We start from the raw sequence: 27663 nt of genomic DNA on the forward strand, positions 1-27663 counted from the left end.
GGCCGCCCAGCCTTCTCTCGGGTCTCCCCTCTGCTCTGTCGGCAGACCAGCCTTCTCTCGGGTCTCCCCTCTGCTCTGTCGGCAGACCAGCCTTCTCTCGGGTCTCCCCTCTGCTCTGTCGGCCGCCCAGCCTTCTCTCGGGTCGCCCCTCTGCTCTGTCGGCAGACCAGCCTTCTCTCGGGTCTCCCCTCTGCTCTGTCGGCAGGCCAGCCTTCTCTCGGGTCTCCCCTCTGCTCTGTCGGCAGGCCAGCGTTCTCTCGGGTCTCCCCTCTGCTCTGTCGGCCGCCCAGCCTTCTCTCGGGTCTCCCCTCTGCTCTGTCGGCAGGCCAGCTTTCTCTCGGGTCTCCCCTCTGCTCTGTCGGCCGCCCAGACTTCTCTCGGGTCTCCCCTCTGCTCTGTCGGCAGGCCAGCTTTCTCTCGGGTCTCCCCTCTGCTCTGTCGGCCGCCCAGACTTCTCTCGGGTCTCCCCTCTGCTCTGTCGGCAGACCAGCCTTCTCTCGGGTCTCCCCTCTGCTCTGTCGGCAGACCAGCCTTCTCTCGGGTCTCCCCTTTGCTCTGTCGGCAGACCAGCCTTCTCTCGGGTCTCCCCTCTGCTCTGTCGGCAGACCAGCCCTCTCTCGGGTCTCCCCTCTGCTCTGTCGGCAGACCAGCCCTCTCTCGGGTCTCCCCTCTGCTCTGTCGGCAGGCCAGCCTTCTCTCGGGTCTCCCCTCTGCTCTGTCGGCAGACCAGCCTTCTCTCGGGTCTCCCCTCTGCTCTGTCGGCAGACCAGCCTTCTCTCGGGTCTCCCCTCTGCTCTGTCGGCAAGCCAGCCTTCCCTCGGGTCTCCCCTCTGCTCTGTCGGCAAGCCAGCCTTCCCTCGGGTCTCCCCTCTGCTCTGTCGGCAAGCCAGCCTTCCCTCGGGTCTCCCCTCTGCTCTGTCGGCAGGCCAGCCTCCCTTCCCTTCCTCCAGGTTTATTGAGCCTCGCTTTGCCACTAGAAATCCAATAGCTATTTACACTGGGCCACGTCTGCCACCAAATGGTATTCTGCGGATCATAAAGCCTGGCTACAGTACTAGGGCCATATTAATGAATGTATTAGCTGCAATACACCCCCAGAGCTTCAAAATGGGGGACAGAAGAGGACGGGAGGGAGGAGGAGGTGGAGAAGAGCGAGTGGCTGGAAATGGAAGAGAGCTAGGGGAGAGAAGGGAGTGAACTATGAGTCATCCTACCCGGTTTGTGGAAAGGGGTTGAGGAGCAGGAGGCAGATCCATATGCCCGACACGAATACTGCAAGTTTCTGGAGAGTGGCAGCCATATCAAACTATGGCCCAAAACCCTGCAGAAAAGAGAGAAGGACAGACAGATGTACATGTTAGTTAGGGCTGGGAATTGCCAAGGACCTCCAAGAGTGTGAAATGTTGTCATCAAGGCAAAGAGTACCTACTTTGAAGAATCTCAAAAATAAAATATATTTTGATTTGTTTAACACTTTTATGGTTACTACATGAGTCCATACGTGTTATTTCATAGTTTTGATGCCTTCACTATTATTCTACAATGTAGAATATAGTCAAATAAAGAAAGATCCTGGAATGTGTACAGTAGGTGTGTCCAAACCTTTAACTGGTACTGTATATATACAGTACGTTCGGAAAGTATTCCGACCCCTTGACTTTTTCCAAATGTTGTTACATTACAGCCTTATTCTAAAATTTATTGAAAAAATAAATCCTCACCTATCTACACACAATACCCCATAATGACAAAGCAAAAACAGGTTTTTAGAAATGTTTGCAAATGTAAAAAAAGAAAAATACCTTATTTACAGTATTCAGGCCCTTTGCTATAAGACTCGAAATAGAGCTCAGATGCATCCTGCTTCTATCGATGATCCTTGAGATGTTTATACAACTTGATTGGAGTCCACCTGTGGTAATTCTATTGATTGGACATGATTTGGAAAGGCATACACCTGTATATATAAGGTCCCACAGTTGACAGTGCATATCAGAGCAAAAACCAAGCCATGAGGTCAAAGGAATTGTCCATAGAGCTCCAAGACAGGATTTTGTTGAGGAAGAGATCTGGGGAAGGGTACCAAAACAATTATTCAGCATTGAAGGTCCCCAAGAACACAGTGGCCTCCATCATTCTTACATGGAAAAAGTTTGGAACCACCTCTTCCTAGAACTGGCCATCCGGCCAAACTGAGCAAACAGGGGAGAATGCCCTCTAGCTATTTTTAACGTCCCAATTGGGAAATGTGTTGTGAAGTCAGGGCTCAACAATAAGAACCCGAAGGTCACTCTGAAAGCGCTCCAAAGTTCCTCTGTGGAGATTGAAGAACCTTCCAGATGGACAACCATCTGCAGCACTCCACCACTCAGGCCTTTATGGTAAAGTGGCCAGACGGAAGCCACTCCTCAGTAAAAGGCACATGACAGCCCACTTGGAGTTTGCCAAAAGGCACCTAAAGGACTTTCAGACCATAAGAAACAAGATTCTCTGGTCTGATGAAACCAAGATTGAACTCTTTGGCCTGAATGCCAAGTCTGAAGGAAACCTGGCACCATCCCTACTGTGAAGCAGGGTGGTGGCAGCACCATGCTGTGGGGATGTTTTTCTGCGGCAGGGACTGAGAGTCTAGTCAGGATTAAGGGAGAGATGAACGGAGCAAAGTCCAGAGAGATCCTTGATGAAAACCTGCTCCAGAGTGCTCAGGGCCTCAGACTGGGACAAAGGTTTACCTTCCAACAGGACAACGAACCTAAGCACAAAGCCAAGACAACGCAGGAGTGGCTTCGGGACAAGTCTCTGAATGTCCTTGAGTGTCCCAGCCAGAGCTCGGACTTGAACCCGATTTAACATCTCTGGAGAAATCTGAAACCTGACAAGGCCTGATAGCATCTGCAGAGAAGAGAAACTCCACAAATTCCGGTTGTGCCAAGCGTGTAGCGTCGTACCCAATAAGACTTGAGGCTGTAATCAATTTTATATTTCAAATGTTTTTATTTTATAAATTTGCTAAAATTAAAATAAAAAAATGTGCTTTGTCATTATGGGTTATTGTGTGTAGATTGATGAGGGGGACAAAACGAGTAAATACATTTTAGAATAAGGCTGTAAAGTAACAAAATGTGGAAAAAGTCAAAGGGTCTGAATACTTTCCGAATGCACTGTATGTATGTATGTATGTATGTATGTATGTATGTATGTATGTATGTATGTATGTATGTATGTATGTATGTATGTATGTATATATATAACAAATTGATACATGGAGTCAAAGTGTCAATATAATATTGTCTAAAATAACATTGTGGCCAGTAGCCTAGCAGTTAGAGTATTGGGCCAGTAACTGAAAGGTTGTTAGTTCAAATCCCTGAGCCCACAAGGTGGAAGATCTGTCAATGTGCCCTTGAGCAAGGCACTTACCACCTTACTGCTCCAGGTTTGCCATTGATAATGGCAGACCCTGGCCATAACCCCACTGTTAGGTAGTTGGGATATGCAAAAAATTTAAATTCCAATTCACACATACTACACACTTGTACATGTGTGAATTAGGACAAACACTGTATAAGCACCCACTCAATCATCATCATCAACTGTATCAATGTTTTCCCCCCATCACTAATGTTAAGATGAATTAGCATCTCAGATCAATATGTATGTCCAGTCCTGGAAAGCAGAATGAAACCAGTTAGTGAAACACATAATTCACTGGCAGGTGTCCTGAGGGAACTGGATCTAAATTGACTTCCTGTTGCTCTGGCCTCATGACAAGCTTTGTCAGTCAGTCAGTCAGACAGACAGATAGACAGACAGACAGAGAGGCACATATTCATGGTTTGATGTTCTTCTATGGCTATGAAGATAGAGAGATACTGAGCCAAAATGCTAGGCTTTGAGTAGATATATACAGTATGAAACTACAGGTTATTAGTCATGGAAGCTTTGGGCCTTCCATACTGTATTGTATGTAGTAAATAAGTCATGTTAATGTCCCAACCCATGGTAAGTGACAAAGCTCTTCAAAATATTACAGGTGAATTAACCTGCCCAGGTGGGATTTAACCTTTGTAGTCACCTTCCTATCCATGCTTGTTAATACTGTAGTACTGAGTCCTACTGAGAATGATGACAAACATAGCCTTTACTGTCAGCTCTGAGCAACTCAAGTTTTAGATGCAATGATGACAAAACTAATATGAATATTTTAGCACTTGGAGGAAAACCTGGACTCGCTAACAAAAGCAAATTATTTAAATTTCAGATGAAACAAGTCCAATTTGTTTCCTTGCTGCGCGAGCCAAAAGCAGTGAAGACGAGGGAATTTATTTGCTTTTTTGCCCAATATGCAGCAGCACAAAAGCCATGGAGCATAAACACTGAGTAATGCCTCTCACGCAGGCAGCGAAGCTCTGATTGGAGCTTCACCCAGGCAACAGGCTGCAGCATTAGGGAGTCCCTGTGCTTTCCCCTTAAGAGGATACTTTGTACAACTGCTGTTTCTTCAGAGACACACCAACGATATAGGGGCTTTGTATAGATTAATAATTTAATCACCCACACATGAATAGACTACGAACAAACAAAGACTGTAGGGACGGAGGTACTGGCAACAAGACCGTAAAGCTAAACAAAAAAACTATTGCCCTTTAAGCCAAGCCTGGAGAATATATATGCCTTTTATTTGACGTAAAGAAGATTGTCACGAAACGCCACCATGTAAATGTCACAACATAAACACTGCGTTGCTTACACTGTAAATGTAGACAGGTGGACTTTTGTTGAAAACAGTAGTGGTGCGTGGGTAAAATCACAGGGGAAACCAAGCCAGTGAAACAGCCATATTACAACTTCCATTGTGATAATTGTGTTTGCTCTATAACCCCTTCCTTCATACACCACCTTGATACAGTATACAATAAGGCCGTGACAACAAAAAGACAGTCACACAGCGGCGGAAAAAATTCAACTACACACACATTTGTTTCGTCACAAAACTGGAACACAACATCTGTCCGGTGAAGTCCCCAAAGCAAATATTGCACGTAAAAAAACAGTCATGTGACATTCGGTATTGTCAAGCAAGTTACTGTTTCCGACAGTCTACTAAACAACTACTGATTTAGAACGACGGCGTTACCCCAAGTCAACACAAAGACAACAGGAGCACTGCCTCGGCTATTCCAGCATGATTTCAACTTACGTGTAAACATCATCAAATCAACAAGGCTATATACAGTATATGCTTAGTTTAAAACACTGAAATCAAAATGAAAAACAAACACATTTTGTCCAATCAATGTTGCTAAATATCATGTGGCTGTCCATGGTACTGATTTCTGTCTGTGTGTGTGTGTGTGAGCTTGTGTGTGTGTGCAAATAAAAATAAATAAATACATGTTGACTCACCCTACTTGTAAACTAGTTGAACTCCAATGCCATCCTCATCTCTTTCATGTTGACAGTCTATGACTCTGTCATACAGTACACTTTTAGTTAATGTTTTCATAGGCTACCTAGTTAAAATGTTTGCTAGCCCAACTTCCTCGCATGGGCAACAATGAACCAGCTAAGTTAGCTAACTAGTTAGCGTGAGCCTACTAGGCTACATACAGTTGAAGTCGGAAGTTTACATACACTTAGGTACCTTCAAACTCAGTGCCTCTTTGCTTGACATCATGGGAAAATCAAAATAAATCAGCCAAGACCTCAGAACAAAAATTGCAGAACGCCACAAGTCTGGTTCATCCTTGGGAGCAATTTCCAAACGCCTGAAGGTACCACGTTCCTCTTTACAAATAATAGTACGCAAGTATAAACACAGCCATCATACCGCTCAGGAAGGAGACACATTCTGTCTCCTAGAGATGGACGTACTTTGGTGTGAAAAGTGCAAATCAATCCGAGAACAACAGCAAAGGACCTTGTGAAGATGCTGGAGGAAACAGGTCCAAAAGTATCTATATCCACAGTAAAACGAGTCTTATATCGACATAACCTGAACGACCGCTCAGCAAGGAAGAAGCCACTGCTCCAAAACCGCTATAAAAAAGCCATGCTACGGTTTGCAACTGCACATGGGGACAAAGATCATACTTTTTGGAGAAATGTCCTCTGGTCTGAGGAAACAAAAATAGAATTGTTTGGCCATAATTACCACGTTATGTTTGGAAGGAAAAGGGGGAGGCTTGCAAGCCGTAGAACACCATCCTAACTGTGAAGCACGAGGGTGGAAGCTTCATGTTGTGGGGGTGCTTTGCTGCAGGAGGGACTGGTACACTTCACAAAATAGATGGCATCATGAGGATGGAAATTAAGTTGCCAAGTTGTGGCAACAACGTCAAGGTATTGGAGTGGCCATCACAAAGCCCTGACCGCAATCCTATAGAAAAGTTGTGGGCAGAACTGAAAAAGTGTGTGCGAGCAAGGAGGGACAACAAACCTGACTCAGTTACACCAGCTCTGTGAGGAGGAATGGGCCAAAATTCACCCAACTTATTGTGGGAAGCTTGTGGAAGACTACCCAAAACATTTGACCCAAGTTAAACAATTTAAAGGCAATGCTACCAAATACTAATTGAGTGTATGTAAACTTCTGAGCCACTAGGAATGTGATTAAATAAATAAAAGCTGAAATATATCATTATCTCTACTATTATTCTGACATTTCACATTCTTAAAATAAAGTGGTGATCCAAACTGACCTAAGACAGGGAATTTTAACTAGGATTAAATGTCAGGAAATTGTGAAAAAATGAGTTTAAATGTATTCGGCTAAGGTGTATGTAAACTTCTGACTTCAACTGTACATCTACTGTAGGCTACATATTGAACTTCAATCATCTCAGGACTGTGGCACAATATATTAATCTATGGTAAGATCAGAATTGCCATCATAATCATTGGCCTGCACAGAGAGTTAAGTCAAAACTACAAGTCCAAATCCACATCTCCATACATTGCTTAGGAAAGAACCGATTTAGCAAACTCGCTACTGCAGGACAGCAACACAAGCAGACCAGAAGTCTGACAATGATGACGTTTTGCTTAGGATGTGATTTGATTGGTGTGGAGCCAAATCCAAACTGGCCACCCTTGGTTGGCGTTTTGCTGTGCCGGGACAACCCACAGTTGAGCTCAGCTCAATGCTGATTGGCTAATTATTTTATAAAAATGTTATCAAGGGAGGCCAAACTCTTGCTGGCATCAATCAATCAAATGCTATGGCAGCAACATGTTATACTCTTTTATTCCAGACAGCATCAGATACATGGGCTACACATACTAAGACAGAGGAGCGCTGTATCCCTGTTCAGACAGCATCAGATACATGGGCTACACATACTAAGACAGAGGAGCGCTGTATCCCTGTTCCAGACAGCATCAGATACATGGGCTACACATACTAAGACAGAGGAGTGCTGTATCCCTCGCTCTGATTTCTCCGGTGAGATTCAGCCACTTGCGAATTGATGGAAAATTGTGAAACAGAGAGACGAAAGATAAATAAATTAAAATAATTTATCGGTCCATGTATACACGCTACTGGTATAGGCAAGATGTTATCCAGAGCAAAGGAACTGATGGGATATGAAGCAGCCAGATTCCAGCTGTGTGTGTGTGTGTGTGTGTGTGTGTGTGTGTGTGTGTGTGTGTGTGTGTGTGTGTGTGTGTGTGTGTGTGTGTGTGTGTGTGTGTGAGAGAAGGCGGGAGAGGAGGGTAGAGGAGAGGAAATGGGAGGAGTGGGTAGGGAGAGGTGGAGACAGAGTTATTACTACTCTTTGAGATGGGAGGTGGAAGCCGCATTGTAAATACAAAATACTTCATCTACCCTATTGATCTATTCTAGTTGTTCCAGATTCTGGCACTAGTGCAAAGCCATTAGATTTCTTGACAGGATGACACACACTGTGTTACTCACACTGTAACAATAAGAAGTTACTTCTGAGAAGGTGGTTATGTGTTTATCTAATACTTCATGGTCTGTGTCTACACTGCTCTGATTGTAAGATCAGTTGATGCCAGATTCCTTCATGACAAGCCAACAGAGAAGCCACATATGGTAACAATCCTTCTCTGAAAAGGATAAATAATTAAACACTGAGTGTTTTCTGACACCTCTATCATCTTTTAAAGGTGTGGAAAAATCTGCTTTGGTATGTGCAGTCCTGCCAAAGAGCGGCAAGGCTCAATTCTCTCAATCGCGGCCGTTTGTGTTCATTTAAAAATAAAAAAAAAGACATCTCCCTGCCGGCACCTGTCAAACCATCAGAGAGAAAGGTCAAAAACCTCAGCTCATTTTATCTCCATGGCCACATTTGTCAATAGTCAAATACCACAAAGTTTCTCATAGCGAACTACGCTTTATTACAGGCGCTAGTTTCAGCACACGTCACTGTATTAGAAAGTATTCCTCTTGGAAGTCTCGTAGATCCACCTTGCTTGTGGAATGGATGAATTGGTGCCTCTGAGACAGTCCAGATGGCTGTTTGAGGACCTTGATCTTGTGTTTATATTTCATTGTGTTTGTGTTTTTTTGCTTGCTTATACAGCATATTAACTATGCATTTTGATGATGTTTTGCAACTTTCTCCAGGCCGTTGATGTAAAGGAGAATGTATTCTCAGTCAACTCACCTGGTAAACTACGGAATAAATACATGAAGGTACCAGCGGGGCTGTCTGTCCATCAGCTCCACCGCTTTAAAAGGACAAGGAACATTAGGGAAGCTCGGCATTAGACCTCTATTCTCACACCGTGGCTCTGCTCTGTGGGTCAGTGGTGGCCAGGTCACTGGTCGACATCACCACCCTGTTCCCACACCGTGGCTCTGCTCTGTGGGTCAGTGGTGGCCAGGTCACTGGTCGGCATCACCACCCTGTTCCCACACCGTGGCTCTGCTCTGTGGGTCAGTGGTGGCCAGGTCACTGGTCGGCATCACCACCCTGTTCCCACACCGTGGCTCTGCTCTGTGGGTCAGTGGTGGCCAGACCACTGGTCGGCATCACCACCCTGTTCCCACACCGTGGCTCTGCTCTGTGGGTCAGTGGTGGCCAGATCACTGGTCGGCATCACCACCCTGTTTCCACACCGTGGCTCTGCTCTGTGGGTCAGTGGTGGCCAGGTCACTGGTCGGCATCACCACCCTGTTCCCACACCATGGCTCTGCTCTGTGGGTCAGTGGTGGCCAGATCACTGGTCGGCATCACCACCCTGTTCCCACACCGTGGCTCTGCTCTGTGGGTCAGTGGTTGCCAGGTCACTGGTCGGCATCACCACCCTGTTCCCACACCGTGGCTCTGCTCTGTGGGTCAGCTGAGCTCATACAGCTAACCGCTTACAGAAGCGGTGTAGCGGTTCACAGCCTCTCGCCCTTTTATATGGATGACGGTGAGAACCCATCATCCCATCCCCAAATCCCTTTCGCAGCCTTACAGATCGAGGATCAAACACAGATCTTCCTCAGGGGTATTTAGCAAATGTTCTCTGTTACAGGAGCTGGGGAACACAAATGAGCTGAGGATGGTTAAACAGATGTTAAAGATTTGAGCTCTTTCAAGTGCTCACTCGGGACGCATCTCTGCAGGTCTGTCCCATCCCCAAACGTGTCTGTATCCCTGATGAATGCATTCCTCTTGGGCTGAAACACTTTAGACGGGGGAATCCCCCATGTTCATTGCAGCTGAGCACCAAATTACTTTGTTTAATCATTCTCTCTTTCAGCATTTTTATTAATGGGCCTATATTACAAGTAATTCTGGATTGTTAGACATCAGAGATTTTATGTTATCCATAAAAGCCGCAGGATGCCAGCCCTCCAGAGCCAGAAATAACAATTCCCTGCCCTATAATGTCTGACAGAAAATTGTGTCTGTTAATGTCATGACATCTACTGCTTCCTATTTAAGCAAGACCTGCTCGCATTGTGGTCATCATCTCACATATCTTATATCTAACAGTCTTAAATGTCATTGATACATTTATCTGTAGTCTAAGACAAGGTTGCTGGGTGCCTCAGTGACCAAAGGCTGAGTGAACAATCGACTGCAGCCTTTCCAATGGGCATGTCTCACAAATACATTTCCTTCATACTGTTGTTGTTACACAACATGACCAAAAGTATGTGGACACCTGCTCATCAAACATCACATTCCAAAATCATGGACATTAATATGGAGTTGCTTCCCCTTTGCTGCTATAACAGCCTCCAATCTTCTGGGAAGGCTTTCCGCTAGATGTTGGAACATTGCTGCGGGAACTTGCTTCCATTCAGTCACAAGAGCATGAGTGAGATCGGGCACTGATGTCAGGCGATTAGGTCTGGCTCGCAGTCGACGTTCCAATTGATCCCAAAGGTGTTCAATAGGGTTGAGGTCATGGCTCTGCACAGTCCAGTCAAGTATTTCCACACCGATGTCGACAAACCATTTCTGTATGCTTTGTGCACGGGCATTGTCATGCTGAAACAAGACATTGCCTTCCCCAAACTGTTGCCACAAAGTTGGAAGAAGCACAGAATCATCTAGAATGTCATTGTGTGCTGTAGTGTTAAGATTTCCCTTCACTGGAACTAAGGGGCCTAGCCCGAACAATGAAAAAAAGCCCCAGACCATTATTCCTCCTCCACCAAACTTTACAGTTGGTAGCATTCTCTTGGCATCTGCTAAACCCAAATTTGTTCGTCAGACTGCCAGATGGTAGTGTGATTCATCACTCCAGAGAATGCATTTCCACTGCTCTGGAGTCCAATGGCGGTGAGCTTTACACCACTCCAGCTGACGCTTGGCATTGCGCATGGTGATCTTAGGCTTCTGTGCAGCTGATCAGCCATGGAAACCAATTTCATGAAGCTCCCAACGAACAGTTATTGTGCTGACGTTGCTTACAGAGGCAGTTTGGAACTCGGTAGTGAGTGTTACAACTGAGGACATATGATTTTGCGCGCTACGCACTTCAGCACTCAGCGGTCCCATTCTGTGAGCTTGTTTGGCCTACCACTTTGTGGCTGAGCCGTTGTTGCTCCTAGATTTTTCCACTTCACAATGACAGCACTTACAATTGACCGGGGCAGCTCTAGCAGGCCAGAAATTTCACAAACTGACTTGTTGAAAGGTGGCATCCTATGATGGTGCCACATTGAAAGTCACTGAGCTTTTCAGTATGCCATTCTACTGCCAATGTTTGTCTATGGAGATTACATGGCTGTGTGCTCAATTTTATACACCTGTCAGCAACCGGTATGGTTGAAATGGCCAAATCCACTAATTTGAAGGGGTGTCCACATACTTTTGTAAATATAGTGTACCTCATGCCTAAAAGGCAAAAGGCTGCACCACAAACAAATGATTAATATCCTGAAAACAAACTCTCGCAAATGAGGAGGACAGAGATCCACATTAAGGGCTATAAACAGACAGTGTCACTGTCACTGGACTGCAAGCAGGCAAGAAGTAAAACTATCGTCCTCTCCCTTGTCTGAGCTGGTGCCCCCACAGATTTCAGGGCCTCTTTTGACAATACCATGTGGACTGGAATGCTCTTCTATACCCTGTTTCATTCTAGCCCTGTACTGTTAACCTCGTATGACCATTTGGATCTTGCCAGCTCACATTCTGTTTTGCTACACAGATGTAAGCTCGCGAAATCAGGATGGTTGTCCGAGGCTACTGTCCTATATCTGTGGCATTTTATCATTTACTTTCTATGAATATATGGGAATTTACAATGCCTTCAGAAAGTATTCAAAATATATTTAATCCATTTTAAATTCAGGATGTAACACAACAAATGTGGAAAAAGTCAAGGGGTGTGAATACTTTCTGAAGGCATTGTAGATATTCTCTCTCCTCATTATTCATAAAGTTGACAATTCAGTACCCACCAAGCCACCAGCGGTTTGTGTTACCACTTTGAAGATGGCCAGAGACACCACACCTCCACGGGGGCAGCAGCTTCAGTCTGGGCTGTCTACTCCTGTTCACACACAGGCTGGGGGGCTGAAATGGCACTAACCATCTGACAGCTTTGACTTTGCAACCCCTAAATCTAACAGTCCAGGACATTCAGAAGAGGAGCACACTAGTGGGAGGTACAGGGGACTCTGACAGGCCATGTAAATCAAAAGGGAACCACATTTAGTCACTTCTAACTGCAAGGTGAGTCAACTTCATTAAGATTTGTATTAATGTGATACTGTGATATTAGTGCTGCGGTTGCAGGACTCCAGGGGCAGACAGCAGAGATGGAACTGACTTTAATAGCTGACTAGGCAAGGTCAACATGGCCTTTCAACAGCTTGGCTCCTCTAAAGCCTGTACAAGTTGATGGGCTGAATCACGACAGGGGCAGAGAGAGGTGTTTGCCAATTAAGGACATATCACCTCCAAGAGCAAGAATGACTCCTCATGAAATAGGCATGGTTAGTGTATGAGGCTAAACAAAAACAATTTGGCTTTCATATGAATGTGATAAGCATATGGGATGCTGCAGTGGGAACGGGCGGAATGGTCTAAGTCTGCTCCTTGGGCTGTATAATCCACTTCAAAGCAATGTTTACGCTCCCTCTGGCGAGAGCAGACAGGGAAACACTGACTCATGCGTGATGAGGAGGAGTCCTGGCCAAGAAACATCTTGTGTTTGACTAAGCATCATATGGATGTCTAACAAACAACATCGACTCAATAGATATTTTCAGAAATCCATTGACAGTTCATTTATATGCAACTGTCAACTAAAGAAAGGGTAAGTCCTATAATGCCCTCCCAACTACATACATGTGTTCAAATAAAGCACGATCGGGCAATTTCTTCTAAGATATTGCTGTATCTGCAATATTTGACACCCATTTATCAAAATCTGCAAACTGTACAATACAGAAATGAACAGCTCTGCGGATACAGTAATTCCCATAGAATTAATACATGGAATGTGAACACGATCCAGTTAAGCATTTGCTCATATTATGTTTCAAAAAGGGCGGGGAAGATGTGGGGAAGATGCCACAAATGTATTTATATTTCACAATCCATTATCTGATGTATGACAATACAAACTGGAATTACATTGCAGACAAGCAACCTTCATATATATATTTTTTAATTTAGCCATTATTTTACCAGGTAAGTTGACTGAGAACACATTCTCATTTACAGCAACAACCTGGGGAATAGTTACAGGGGAGAGGAGGGGGAGGAATGAGCCAATTGTAAAGTGGGGATTATTAGGTGACCATGATGGTTTGAGGGTCAGATTGGGAATTTAGCCAGGACACCCCTACTCTTACGATAAGTGCCATGGGATCTTTTTAATGACCTCAGAGAGTCTGAACACCCGTTTAACGTCCCATCCGAAAGACGGATGTCCCCAATCCCTGCCCTGGGGCATTGGGATATTTTTTAGACCAGAGGAAAGAGTGTTTCTTACTGGCCCTCCAACACCACTTCCAGCAGCATTTGTCCACCCATCCAGGGACTGACCAGGACCAACCTGCTGACATATACAGTGGGGAAAACAAGTATTTGATACACTGCCGATTTTGCAGGTTTTCCTACTTACAAAGCATCACCTACCAACCAGTAAGAATTCCGGCTCTCACAGACCTGTTAGTTTTTCTTTAAGAAGCCCTCATGTTCTCCACTCATTACCTGTATTAACTGCACCTGTTTGAACTCATTACCTGTATAAAAGACACCTGTCTACACACTCAATCAAACAGACTCCAACCTCTCCACAATGGGCAAGACCAGAGAGCTGTGTAAGGACATTAGGGATCAAATTGTAGACCTGCACAAGGCTGGGATGGGCTATAGGACAATAGGCAAGCAGCTTGGTGAGAAGGCAACAACTGTTGGCGCAATTATTCGAAAATGGAAGAAGTTCAAGATGACGGTCAATCACCCTCGGTCTGGGGCTCCAAGCAAGATCTCACCTCGTGGGACATCAATGATCATGAGGAAGGTGAGGGATCAGCCCAGAACTACACGGCAGGATCTGGTCAATGACCTGAAGAGAGCTGGGACCACAGTCTCAAAGAAAACCATTAGTAACACACTACGCCATCATGGATTAAAATCCTGCAGTGCACGCAAGGTCCCCCTGCTCAAGCCAGCGCATGTCCAGGCCCATCTGAAGTTTGCCAATGTCCATCTGGAGGATCCAGAGGAGGAATGGGAGAAGGTCATGTGGTCTGATGAGACAAAAATAGAGCGTTTTGGTCTAAACTCCACTTGGCGTGTTTGGAGGAAGAAGGATGAGTTCAACCCCAAGAACACCATCCCAACCGTGAAGCATGGAGGTGGAAACATCATTCTTTGGGGATGCTTTTCTGCAAAGGGGACAGGACGACTGCACCGTATTGAGGGGAGGATGGATGGGGCCATGTATCGCGAGATCTTGGCCAACAATCTCCTTCTGTCACGTTCTGACCTTTATTTCCGTTTTTTTGTATTTATTTAGTATGGTCAGGGCGTGAGTTGGGTGGGCAGTCTATGTTTGTTTTTCTATGTTTTGGGGCATTTCTATGTTTTCGGCCTAGTATGGTTCTCAATCAGAGGCAGGTGTCATTAGTTGTCTCTGATTGAGAATCATACTTAGGTAGCCTGGGTTGCACTGTTTGTTTGTGGGTGATTGTCTATGTTGATGGCTTGTTTCAGCACAGTCCATATGATTAGCTTCACGGTTGTTATTTTGTTTAATGGTTTTGTATAGTGTTCAGTGTTCACTACTTTCTTTATTAAAGATTGACCATGGACACTTACCACGCCGCGTATTGGTCCTCAGATCCATCTCGCCACTCCTCTTCAGATGAAGAGGAGGACGGCCGTGACACCTTCTCTCAGTAAGAGCATTGGAGATGGGTCGTGTCTGGGTCTTCCAGCATGACGACGACCCGAAACACACAGCCAGAGCAACAAAGGAGTGGCTCCGTAAGAAGCATCTCAAGGTCCTGGAGTGGCCTAGCCAGTCTCCAGACCTGAACCCAATAGAACATCTTTGGAGGGAGCTGAAAGTCCGTATTGCCCAGCGACAGCCCCGAAACCTGAAGGATCTGTAGAAGGTCTGTATGGAGGAGTGGGCCAAAATCTCTGCTGCAGTGTGTGCAAATCTGGTCAAGAACTACAGGAAACGTATGATCTCTGTAATTGCAAACAGGTTTCTGTACCAAATATTAAGTTCTGCTTTTCTGATGTATCAAATACTTATGTCATGCAATAAAATGCTCATTAATTACTTAAAAATCATACAATGTGATTTTCTGGATTTTTAGATTCCGTCTCTCAGAGTTGAAGTGTACCTAGGATAAAAATTATAGACCTCTACATGCTTTGTAAGTAGGAAAACCTGCAAAATCGGCAGTGTATCAAATACTTGTTCTCCCAGCTGTATGTACATACTGGTGCGAGAGAGATAAGACATTTAACTATTTGGAATGACCCCAAACAGGCACTCGCAACGGGCAATAGGATAACGGTGAAGGCTTCAATATTGTGTACCATATTGAAATCCAACCCTGTCTATCTATCCAGATACACATCTCAAGCCTCCACACACACAGATACTCAGCTAAATAGCTAGATTTGTGAAGATAAAATACTTTTAGAATAATTATGCAAATGAGTGTGACTGTACAATTAGTCTTTCTAGAGACCTGCAGGATACTTCAACAGCCTCTGCACAGATCATTACAACAGTACATGAAATACACACTTTTCCCATTACAATGGAAAGCAGATGTTCAACTTGGGATAGAAGTTTTCCTCCCATGAAAAATCTGTCTTAGAGCATTAAGGGTTCCTGCTATAGACCAATCGCTACTTCAGCACACCAACTGCACTCAAAGCAATGTATTACATCATATACGGCCCACCTTTTCCACTACTTGGGCAAAACCTTGACTTTTATATCAAATCAAATTGTATTTCTCACATGCTTCGTAAACAACAGGTGTAGACTAACAGTGAAATGCTTACAGGCCTTTCCCAACAATGCAGAAAGAAAACAATAACAGAAATAACAGAAAAATTGAAAACTTATAACACAATAAATAAATACACAATGAGTAACGATAACTTGGCTATATACACGGGCAAAGGGAAAGGGGATACTTAGTCAACTGAATGCATTCAACCGAAATGTGTCTTCCAACTCCTCCGAATCAGAGAGGTGCAGGGGGCTGCCTTAAATCAACACCCATGAAGCAGTTGTTGGGGGTTAACTCAATGAAATGTAGTTATAAAGCCCTTTTATACATCAGCCGATGTCACAAAGTGCTATACAGAAACCCAGCCTAAAGCAATGCAGAAGCACAGTTAAGAGCAGGACGGCAGATTTTTTCTACCTTGCCAACTCGGGGTTTTGAACCATTAACCTCTCGGTTACTGGTCCAATGTTCTTAATCGCTAGGCTACCTAGCAAATTTATTCGATCATTTGCCATTACATATTGTTTTGGCAGGCACTGTCAAGAATATTATAATTGGAGTTTGAACTGCAAGAACTGAAGATGCTGCACTTGCCTCTTCCTGTACCAGTACAAAGTAGATGTGCAGGGATACAAGGTGATTGAGGTAGATATGTACATATAGGTAGGGATAAAGTGATAGATATTGAACAGTAACAGCAGCATATGTGATGAGTCAAAAGAGTGCAAAAAGGGTCAATGCAGATCGTCCGGGTAGCTATTGGTTAACTATTTAACTAACTATTTAGCAGTCTTATAGCTTGGGAGTAGACGCTACTCAGGGTCCTGTTGGGTCAAGACTTGGTGCATTGGTACTGGTTGCCGTGCGGTAGCAGAGAAAACGGTCTATTACTTGGATGGCTGTTATACAATATGTTGCTGCTCTGATCATTCTTAAATCGGCGTCTTCATTTTTAAGCTAACATATTGAGACAGCAGCACGCTATTGAGACACGATGGGGTAAATGGGGCAAAGCAAACATCTCACAATAGAATCATGTGATTCACGACAAAGAAGGAAACTGAACAAACCAAAATGATGAGAAAAATATGCAGAGAGTGATTAGGCCAATGATAGTTGTTGTTGTGAACAGGAGATGACAGGGATAATGGGGATAATTCTACTACAGTACCTGCTATGGTTTACATCTCCACTCACTGGAGACACTAATACTGGGGATTTACATACACTATCAGTCTGTGTCCTACTAACAAAGCCATGGTGGAGGAAACACTACTAAAGAGAGCCATACTGCAGTGAAGAGCCATTTTAGAAAATAACTATGCTTTATGGTAAAATAATGATTCTCTGCAGTCAGGTGCAGTATCCTCACTTCACATTAACAACATTTGACTGTTTCCTCTGTAAGAGTTATTAGACAGTGAGATGGAGAAAGCCTTGGGGTACAGAGGAGGAATCAGAAATTGCTATGTTTGCTCGAGACAAGGAGAGGAAGGAGCAGAAAGAAATCTCATTATAAGTAGCGTTTTCAGTGCCTAAGTGCCCAATGGATCATACTCCAGCAGCACTAGACTAGCTTTAACTGCAGCATTTCTCCCCCAGCAAATGCAGTGGCTGCTCTTCCTCAGAAACACTAGCAGTCAAGCATACCACAGATAACATTGCTACATTCCACACTTAACTTATTTATTGATGCTTTTGATTTATTGATTTTTCTATTATGTCACAGGAGTTAGGGACACTGTAAAAAGCATGCTGTCTAATAGGGCATGTTGGTACATGTAAATGGTGATGAGGTGTGATAATCTGATAATACTAATTAGACATATTGTTGCAGTGATATTCCTGAGGATGTTTTTACATGAAACACTACACACATTTTGTTCCTGTCCTGAGAAATGAAAATGATACTGTTTTTCAACTAAGATGACCCTACACAAATGAATGGAAGTCTTGAAATATACACAATTAACATCCCAATAGCAGTGAAGACAGGCAAAGACCAGTGTTTCCCCTATATGCACTGCAAAATGCACTATAATGTATTGTAGATGTAAAATGTATGCCCCAGGAAAACCCCATCCAGTCACGGAAACGTGCTGAAAAGAAGATGGAGAACAAGCTATGATGGAAAAATAGTGGATTTTTGGTGCAGACAGACTTTGCCTGTCTTCACTGCTATTGGGATGTTAATTGTGTGGGTTGTTTGGAGGTTCCAGTAACCATCAAATGGCTAACGAACTACACAACTCCTGTATATTTCAAGACTTCCAAACAGAGCAAAAATTATATTTGCAATATTTTCAAAAGGATACGATACAATATATCTTCAAAAATAATAATCAGGATATGTAACTGTATCGAATGTTCCACCATCCCTACTGCTTGCTTGCTTGCCTACCTGCCTGCCTGCCTGCCTGCCTGCCTGCCTGCCTGCCTGCCTGCCTGCCTGCCTGCCTGCCTGCCTGCCTGCCTGCGAAGGGATGACAGCATGATGGATTGGGGGTAAGAGGCTGGTGGGTTAATGCTCTTTTCCTCAAATGTCCAAAAGCACATTTATGAAATGCTCACTCCGTCAGGCATCCACAGAGGACGGTCTCTACAAAACTGGTGGTGTAACATAACGTGGTAAACACAAGCCTTACTAGGGGGAAATCACTGTACTAGTGCTTGGACTGCACGGCTGACACCGGACCCATAGAGACCTTGCAAGAAGAACTGTAGAATGGAAATTATAAGTTGCTCATTTGAAGCAACTTCGTGAGTACAAAATCTCTGTATTTTGGGTTGGTCGTTAGTACTGTTGAATCATACCTGCATCTCTCAGCACCGTTCATTATTACAAATCCTGAATAACCTACATGCTAACTTAGAAACGGAAGTAAGAGAGGCAGACCTTTGCATACTGTATGCCCTCCCATGCTGAGCTGGAGAGAGAGAGAGAGAGGATGTAGGGAACTAAAGACCTGGAGAGCATAAAGCAACCGTCAGTCAGTACTCATTCCGTTCCAGAACTGTCATGGCCAGGTCTTATGGATGAGTTGGAAGAGTAGGAGACACCAATGGGGAGAGTATGAGACAAGCTTCTTAGGTTCTGCTGGGACTCCCAGCCTATCAATACCATCAAGCACCTGTCCCAAGACTGTCCCTGAGCTGCCCTGTAAAGGAACATGACAAATACTCTCTCCAGACATTTGCTCTCAGTGCCCCAGCACTGAATCATGCCTAGCCCACTGGCCCTCCCTACATTCATTTCTTATAGATTTGTTCTTGCATCTGAAAAATGTGTTGAAACATTGATGGTCCCACTCGGAGTAACAACTTTGGGATTGGAATGACTGTTCCAATGCAGATGTATACGACTGCAGATGTTCTAATCAGGAAATATATCATTTGAATAAGGCACAAATGGAATAAAAGTCCCACCTGCCATTTCTCTTCATTGACTTCCAAGATAATATTGACATCTAGTTAATATCTCTATTTTGATCACTTTATGTCTTTTTAAAGCCACTATTCTGACAGACTGTTTGAAATCAGACTCAGAGTTAGCTCTCCTCATAGCATGAGATTTAAATGATGAAACTGATGTTGATTAATAAATCACACCGACAAATGGACCTCTCTCTGTCTGTAAGAGAGAAAATACGAGTTGAAGAAGAAGTGAACTCGCTTTAATTCCTTTCCCGTAGTTGAAGGGAAGATCCGAGTTACGAGGCTGAAGTTGTCGGCTCTTAGATAACAAGATGTACAGTGAGCACAGGCATGCAGAGAGAGAGAGATGTAGAGAAGAGTTGAACAGAGAAAAGGCCCAGGTCTCTACTAATCACATTGAGCCCTTAAGCCCAAAGTGGATGGTGGGTTGGAACGTTGAGTCCCTCAAAGACAGAACCAGGTCATTCTTAGAGAGAGAGAGTGAAGCCAGGAGAATATCCTTAAGCCAAAGCTGTGACATAATGCCTTCATATTTGACTTTCAATCATTTTCATAACAACTGTTTGTAACTATTTTCCCCACTGTCATCCGTTCTATTGGCCAACATGCAATCATTGGAAAATAAAATTGATGACCTACGATCAAGATGAAACTACCAACGGGACATTAAAAATCGTAATATCTTGTTTCACTGAGTCGTGGCTGAAAGATGACATGAAAAACATACAGCTGGCAGGTTATACACTGTTTCGGCAGGATAGAACAGCAGCCTCTGGGAAGACAAAGGGTGGTGGTCTAAGTATATTTGTAAACAACAGCTGGTGCACAACATCCAAGGTTTTGCTCACCTGAGGTAGAGTATCTCATGATAAGCTGTAGACCACACAATCTACCTAGAGAGTTTATCTATATTCTTCGTAGCTGTCTATTTACCGCCACAAACCGATGCTGGCACTAAGACCGCAATCAATGACCTGTCTACTGCCATAAGCAAACAAGAAAACACTCATCCAGAGGCGACGCTACTAGTGGCCGGGGACTAATGCAGGGAAACTTAAATCAATTTTTACCTAATTTCTACCAGCATGTTAAATGTGCAACTAGAGGGAAAAAAACTCTAGACCACCTTTACTCCACACACAGAGACGTATTCAAACAGGCAAAGCGTCAATACAGGACTAAGATCGAATCGTACTAGACCGGCACTGACGCTCGTCGGATGTGGCAAGGCTTGCCAACTATTACAGACTACAAAGGGAACCACAACTGAGAGCTGCCCAGTGACATGAGCCTGCCAAACGAGCTAAAGAACTTCTATACTCGCTTTGAGGCAAGTAACACTGAAACATGCATGAGAGCATCAGCTGTTCCGGATGACTGTGTGATCATGCTCTCCTCAGCCGATGTGAGTAAGCCCTTTAAACAGGTCAACATTCACAAGGCCACAGGGTAAGATGGATTACCAGGATGTGTACTCCGAGCATGCCCTGACCACCTGGCAAGTGTCTTCAATGACATGTTCAACCTCTCCTTGTCTGAGTCTGTAATACCAAAATGTTTCAAGCAGACCACCATAGTCCCTGTACCCAAGAACACTAAGGTAACCTGCCTAAATGACTACCGACCAGTAGCACTCACATCTGTAGCCAATACCATTATCCCAGAAACCCTAGACCCACTCCAATGTGTATACCACCCCAACAGATCCACAGATGATGCAATCTCTATTGCATTCCACACTGCCCTTTCACACCTGGACAAAAGGAACACCTATGTGAGAATGCTATTCATTAACTACAGCTTAGCGTTCAACACCATAGTGCCCTCAAAGCACATCACTAAGCTAAGGACCCAGGGACTAAACACCTCCCTCTTCAACTGGATTCTGGACTTCCTGACTGGCCTCTCCCATGTGGTAAGTGTAGGTAACAACACATCCACCACACTGATCCTCAATACAGGGGGCTCTGAGGGGTGCGTGCTCAGTCCCCTCCTGTAGTCCCTATTCCCTCATGACTGCACAGCCAGGCACGACTCCAACACCATCATTAAGTTTGATCACCGACAACGACAAGACAGCCTATAGGGAGGAGGTCAGAGACCTGGCCATGTGGTGCCAGGACAACAACCTCTTCAACAACGTGATCAAGACAAAGGAGATGATTGCGGACTACAGGAAAAGGAGGACCGAGCACATCCCCATTCTCATCGACGGGGCTGTAGTGGAGCAGGTTGAGAGCTTCAACCTAACATGGTCCGAGCACACCAAGACAGTCGTGAAGAGGGCACGACAAAACCTATTCCCCCTCAGGAGACTGAAAAGATTTGGCATGGGTCCTCAGATCCTCAAAAGATTCTACAGCTGCACCATCGAGAGCATGACTGGTTGCATCACTACCTGGTATGGCAACTGCTTGGCCTCCGACCGCAAGGCACTACAGAGGGTAGTGCGTACGACCCAGTAAATCACTGGGGCCAAGCTTCCTGCCATCCAGGACCTCTATACCAGGCGGTGTCAGAGGAAGGCACTAAAAATGGTCAAAGTCTCCAGCCACCCGTCATAGACTGTTCTCTCTGCTACCGCACAGCAAGGGGTACCGGAGCGCCAAGTCTAGGTCCAAGAGGCATCTAAACAGCTTCTACTCCCAAGCCATAAGACTCCTGAACATCTAATCAAATGGCTACCCAGACTATTTGCATAGCCCCCTTCCCCCCTCTTTTTTACGCTGCTGCTGCGCACTGTTATTACCTATGCATAGTCACTTTAATAACTCTACCTACATGTACATATTACCTCAATTACCTCAACTAACTAGTGGCCCCGCACGTTGAATCTGTACCGGTAACCCCTGTATATAGCCCCGCTATTGTTATTTTACTGCTGCTCTTTAATTTTTTTAAATTATAAATTTTTTGGGGGTGGGTGGTGGTATTTTTCTTTAAACTGCATTGTTGGTTAAGGGCTTGTAAGTAAGCATTTCACTGTAAGGTCTACACCTGTGGTATTCGGCGCATGTGACAAATACAATTCAATTTTATTTTATTTTATTTGAACTGTCATTCGACTTCTGGCTTTGAGAGACACGCTACATTGAAATATTCTGTGGGTCGCCCTGACCCTTATGGTGCTGGAGAAAAAAGATAGAGACATACCTGCTGCTTAGTTAGTTAGTTATTAACTGATACTATGTGTATACAAAGCTGTTAGTAGACACACACACACACACACACACACACCAAGTTGTTAGTAGACACACACACACACAGAAAAAAAAATACCTTGAAGCCATCGCGACACTTCACATTAGCAGTGTGCCAAAATGTGTTTACGTGACAGATGCAGCTTTAGCCCTTCCAGGGAAAACACAGACTTCACATAATGCAATATCAACAACAGCAGCAGCAGCAGAGACCTAAACAATGCCATGGATCTCATTAGCACACCTGAACCTTCCCCTGCGTTAGGCAGACGTGTCACACTGCATGATTATATGCTAATTCAAGAAGCACAACAAACAAACTTTCCATGCAAACACTCTATGCATGGAAAGTGAATTGCTTCAATTGCATTTCTGTGTGACTTCTCTGTCCAGCGCTGTAATAGACCATGTGTGCACGGTGAGGCAAACAAAACAGCTAGACAGAATATAAGGAATGACTGTTTGGTCTATGACCCTGCTCGCCTGGATGTTGCCTTCTCATCTTCCTCCTCCTCATCTTCCTCCCCGTCCCCACCAGGGACATCTGCATCTCCAAAATGAGCCTATGGAGAAGAGAATTTGCTGCATTCACTTGAAGGCTTCGAGTTGTTTACCATGACAACAGTGCCAAAGAGTAGAGATGGCTTCAATCCTTTGTACATGACTGGTAGATTATGTGGGTTACGCAGTTCAGTGCCCGACCAAATAATGTAAAGCTCCAGTAGGAGGCTTCGAAGGTTACAAACAGTGTTCCGCACCCTAATACCCTACAGGTGGATCGTTCTAGAGAATCTGCCTTTGAGAAAGAAAGAGACAGAGAGAAACAAAGAGCAACTCGGGTCTAACTCATTACCCCAAACTAACTCATCCCCGTAGCCTGTTCACTTTGTTCATATGCAGGATCCAGAGAAAGAAAACTCCACAGAGACCTCCCAAACATGCCACTTCAGTGGGATCAAGCTCGCTGAGTCATGACTCATGAGGGAGCAGTGAATAGTCACTGCGTCTCAGAGAAAAAGCTGACTCCCTTCACTGTCTATTCTCTCAAATACATCCTCCCATAGTACCATATTGCCTGCTGGATCTGTAAATCTGAATGTCTTACTCCTCCACCACCTAGCTGTGCACTGTGACAGAGGCTCTTTGCTCCATATGTCTGAGCAGATGAAGAAGCTGGCAGAGGAAAGTCGTCTTTCCTGTGGTCAGACTCAGAGTCCAGGTAGGAAGTCATCGTATTATGAGCCCTGTGTAATGCAGAGCGCAGGACAGAGAGATGGAAGGGGAAACCCACAGACACACAGGCTAGTCCGTGTCCAATGAAAGCATTTACACTATATATACAAAGGTATGTGGACACGCCTTCAAATTAGTGGATTTGGCTATTTCAGCCACAACTGTTGCTGACAGGTGTATAAAAATGAGCACAGAGCCATGCAATCTCCATAGACAAACATTGGCAGTTGAACGGCCTTACTGAGAAGCTCAGTGACTTTCAACGTGGCACCGTCACAGGATGCCACCTTTCAACAAGTCAGTTCGTCAAATTTCTGCCCTGCTAGAGTTGCCCCGGTCAACTGTAAGTGCTGTTATTGTGAAGTGGAAATGCCTAGGAGCAACAACGGCTCAGCCACAAAGTGGTAGGCCAAATAAGCTCACAGAACAGGACCGACTAGTGCTGAAGCGCATAAAATGCATCTGTCCTCGGTTGCAACACTCACTACCGAGTTCCAAAATGCCTCTGGAAGTAACGTCAGCACAAGAACTGTATGTCGGGGGCTTCATGAAATGGGTTTCCGTGGTCGAGCAGCCGCACACAAGCCTAAGATCACAATGCGCAATGCCAAGCATTGGCTGGAGTGGTGTAAAGCTCACTGCCATGGGACTGGAGCAGTGGAAACACGTTCTCTGGAGTGACAAATCACGCTTCACCATTTGGTGACAGACGAATCTGGGTGTGGAGGATGCCAGGAGTATGCTACCTGCCCCAATGCATATTGCCAACTGTAAAGTTTGGTGGAGGAGGAATAATGGTCTGGGGCTGTTTTTCAGGGTTCGGGCTAGTCACCTTAGTTCCAGTGAAGGGAAATCTTAACTTAGAGCATACAATGATATTCTAGACGATTCTGTTCTTCCAACTTTGTGGCAACAATTTGGGGAAGGCCCTTTCCTGTTTCAGCATGACAATTCCCCAGTGCACAAAGCGAGGTCCATGCAGAAATTGTTTATCGAGATTGGTGTGGAATAACTTGACTGGCCTGCACAGAGCCCTGCCCTCAGCCCCATCGAACACCTTTGGGATGAATTGGAACCCAGACTGTGAGCCAGGCCTAATCGCCCAACATCAGTGCCCAACCTCACTAATGCTCATGTCGCTGAATGGAAGCACGTCCCCGCAGCAATGTTCCAACATCTAGTGGAAAGCCTTCCTAGAAGAGTGAAAGCTGTTATAGTAGCAAAGGGGGTTTTGGAATGAGATGTTCGACGAGCAGATGTCTACATACTTTTGGTCATTGAGTGTATGCCTTTGAAGCATTGTGGTCTAAGGCACTGCATCTCAGTGCTAGAGGTGTCACTACAGACCCTGGTTTGATCCCGGGGCTGTATCACAACCGGCCATGATTGGGTGTCCCATAGTGCGGCGCTAGGGGAGGGTTAGGCAAGTGTAGGCCATCATTGTATATAAAGGCTAAATAAAAAAATATCAACAATTGCAGGGGGTTTTCTTTCCAGAAGAGGAGCCAACAACATGGGATGGTAAAGGAGCCTAAGAGTTGATGGGAGATGAAATTGTAAACGAAACCACTAAAGTCTGATGTATAGCATCTCTTTCTGTGATCTCATAAGGGAAGGGCTTCAAATAGCATCAGTCCACTATATCCTTCAGACAATAAGAATGGAGTGGAGGAGGAAAAGCTGGAGAAGGAGGAGGAGGAAAAGTGGAGGAGGAGGAAAGGAGGAAAGTGGAGGAGGAAAAGCTGATAAAGAAGTATATAGGCATACCGTTTTTCCAAACTGTTGAAACCTCCCCTCTGCTCTGCTGCAGAACAAGACAAATCTCTTAGGTCAGTGTTTGTATTCGGTGGCCTGTGGTCGAGGACAGGCCTGAGTCCTGCTCTGCAGCTGGACAGAAATGGGCGCTCTGGGTGTAGACCCTTTGGTGCTTGCCGACCCACTTTCTTCTGCCATTTTTGTAGCGCACTTAACCATCCATGTTCAGTACAGAAGACAGCACTCCATTATCTTCCCTTGAGAAACCTGTGAATTTGTTGTACTCAAATTCTTTCATGTGATTTTTCATTTGCACTGGCCCATTTTGGGGCTTCAGTTTAGATATTTATTAATTATTTCTGTTATAATTGTTTTACTTTAAACCCCTTTTCTCCCCCAATTTCGTGATATCCAGTTGGTATTTTTTTTACAGTCTTGGCCTATTTCTAACCCATTCAATATTGTATTTTTTTACTAGACTGTGCACACGCACACGCACACCCAAACACACAAGCACACACACACACAGACAGACACACACACACAGTATATGAACTGCATCATTGCCTTTAGTCACAGTGAGCAGATACACGTAGGTCCTCTGAATCAAACATTTATGAGAGTGCTTCGATATGAAAACCTAAGGTTGCATTAGAATTTGATATGTTTTCTCTTGACTCATTTTCATCCCGCATTGAGATAATTTACTAATTTCTTATTTTTTTGTCGTTTATGGACAGTTTGGAGAACATGAACTAGGCTATTTGTTACATGTCGTCAGTGAATATACTAGTTGGTAATGGCGTTTGATTTGAAAGAATTTGTCTAAATATAGGCTAAATAACACCGATCTGAGTAACCCTCGATAACAGCAAATATTCTCGATATATTTCAAGGTTATTCGATATGTAGCCTACCTGTTCAGTGATGCTCTGCCGTTTCCAATAATTTGACCAAATCACAGGAGAAAAGGCTATCTGGCAAGTATGGATAGATTTAAAAGTATTACAAATAATAGAGATATGTTTTATTTATCGATACGAAAAGTAACATTATAGCCTTCGGATTAGTGTCGCATTTCCCGTTAGAAGACAGTGTCCCGAGTAAGTCGATTCAACTGGCGCTTTCTATAACATATACCGATGTAAGTGAATAAAAAGCGTACCGCACAAATAGTCCGCATGGTAAATGTGCAGTTTCCCACTTAAAACAAAGGCACCTTTTAATTTAAAGACAGCACCGCGTTCTCATCAGAACCATCTCAAAGCCGATGTATACACTTCCCTCTACTGCAGTTAAGGCAAGGGGAAACCTGTTAACTTAACGCAATTATGTGCACACCACAAACAGCAGGTTGTTGCTTGTGAATGAAACACTGCAGTATATCATATCGAGGATGGGGTTCAATGCCTGTCAATGATTAACATTGACATACACAAAACATTGGACAACAATTTACTGACAACCAGACACACAAAACACACATTCTCACCAGAAAACAACGTTTCTTCGAGCTCTTATTTTCTTCCGACTTTGGATTTTCGTTGCGTCAATGCGCGCTGTTTTGTTCCAACTGACTTCTACGGCAATTCTTATGTATGTCCACTGGATTTTGAAGGGTTTTTGGTAGGGTGAAATTATGATAGGGAAAGTGCTGTCATCGTGGAAAGCCTGCCCTCTTCAAACTAACCTTCCCGCCCCCTCATTCTACCCCTCACAGATGGCTGGCTACCTACCAGCAAATCCCCCCCAAAACACTTTTTTTGCGCACACTTAACTACCTTTGCAACCATAATTGTGCCCTAAATTAACATGAAAAACAGTCACAAAACAACTTTAAAATGTCAACTGCCCTATCTTCAGTGTTTTGTGGTGAGTAGATAGCTACCATAATGTCATTCACCACTTTGCCCTATGCGTGATTAGGCAGGGGATGAAGATATTATTATAGCCTACATCAGTTTAGAAGCACCCACCAAACACTGCCTACAGTATGTCCTCTTGTAACTCATCTACCTCATGCGGTCCAGACAGGCGGGCCCATCAGACAATGTTCTGCCTTGGCCCATGACTCAAATTGCTTCATTATGCACAAAATCCAGTTAGGCTACACATGATGGAGCT

General features: G+C 44.4%; 1 protein-coding gene across 4 annotated transcripts in view; it reads right to left on the reverse strand.

Annotated features, from left to right (window-relative positions):
• The window catches only part of LOC110509938 (gamma-aminobutyric acid receptor subunit alpha-3), a 143396-nt gene extending 116170 nt beyond the window's left edge, over positions 1–27226 (reverse strand). For all 4 annotated transcript variants that reach the window (XM_090226749.1, XM_036967508.2, XM_036967509.2 and 1 more), the window contains exons 1-2: positions 27032–27226; positions 1215–1321 (exon numbers count right to left, since the gene is read on the reverse strand). In XM_090226749.1, the coding sequence (XP_090082875.1) occupies positions 1215–1300 (86 nt within the window). In that variant the 5' untranslated portion in view covers positions 1301–1321; positions 27032–27226. The remainder of the gene's footprint in view (positions 1–1214; positions 1322–27031) is intronic.
• Between the last annotated feature and the right edge of the window lie 437 nt (positions 27227–27663).

Source organism: Oncorhynchus mykiss, chromosome 29 (genome assembly GCF_057628025.1).
Source record: "Oncorhynchus mykiss isolate SJ-2025 chromosome 29, ASM5762802v1, whole genome shotgun sequence".
Taxonomy (NCBI): Eukaryota; Metazoa; Chordata; class Actinopteri; order Salmoniformes; family Salmonidae; genus Oncorhynchus; species Oncorhynchus mykiss.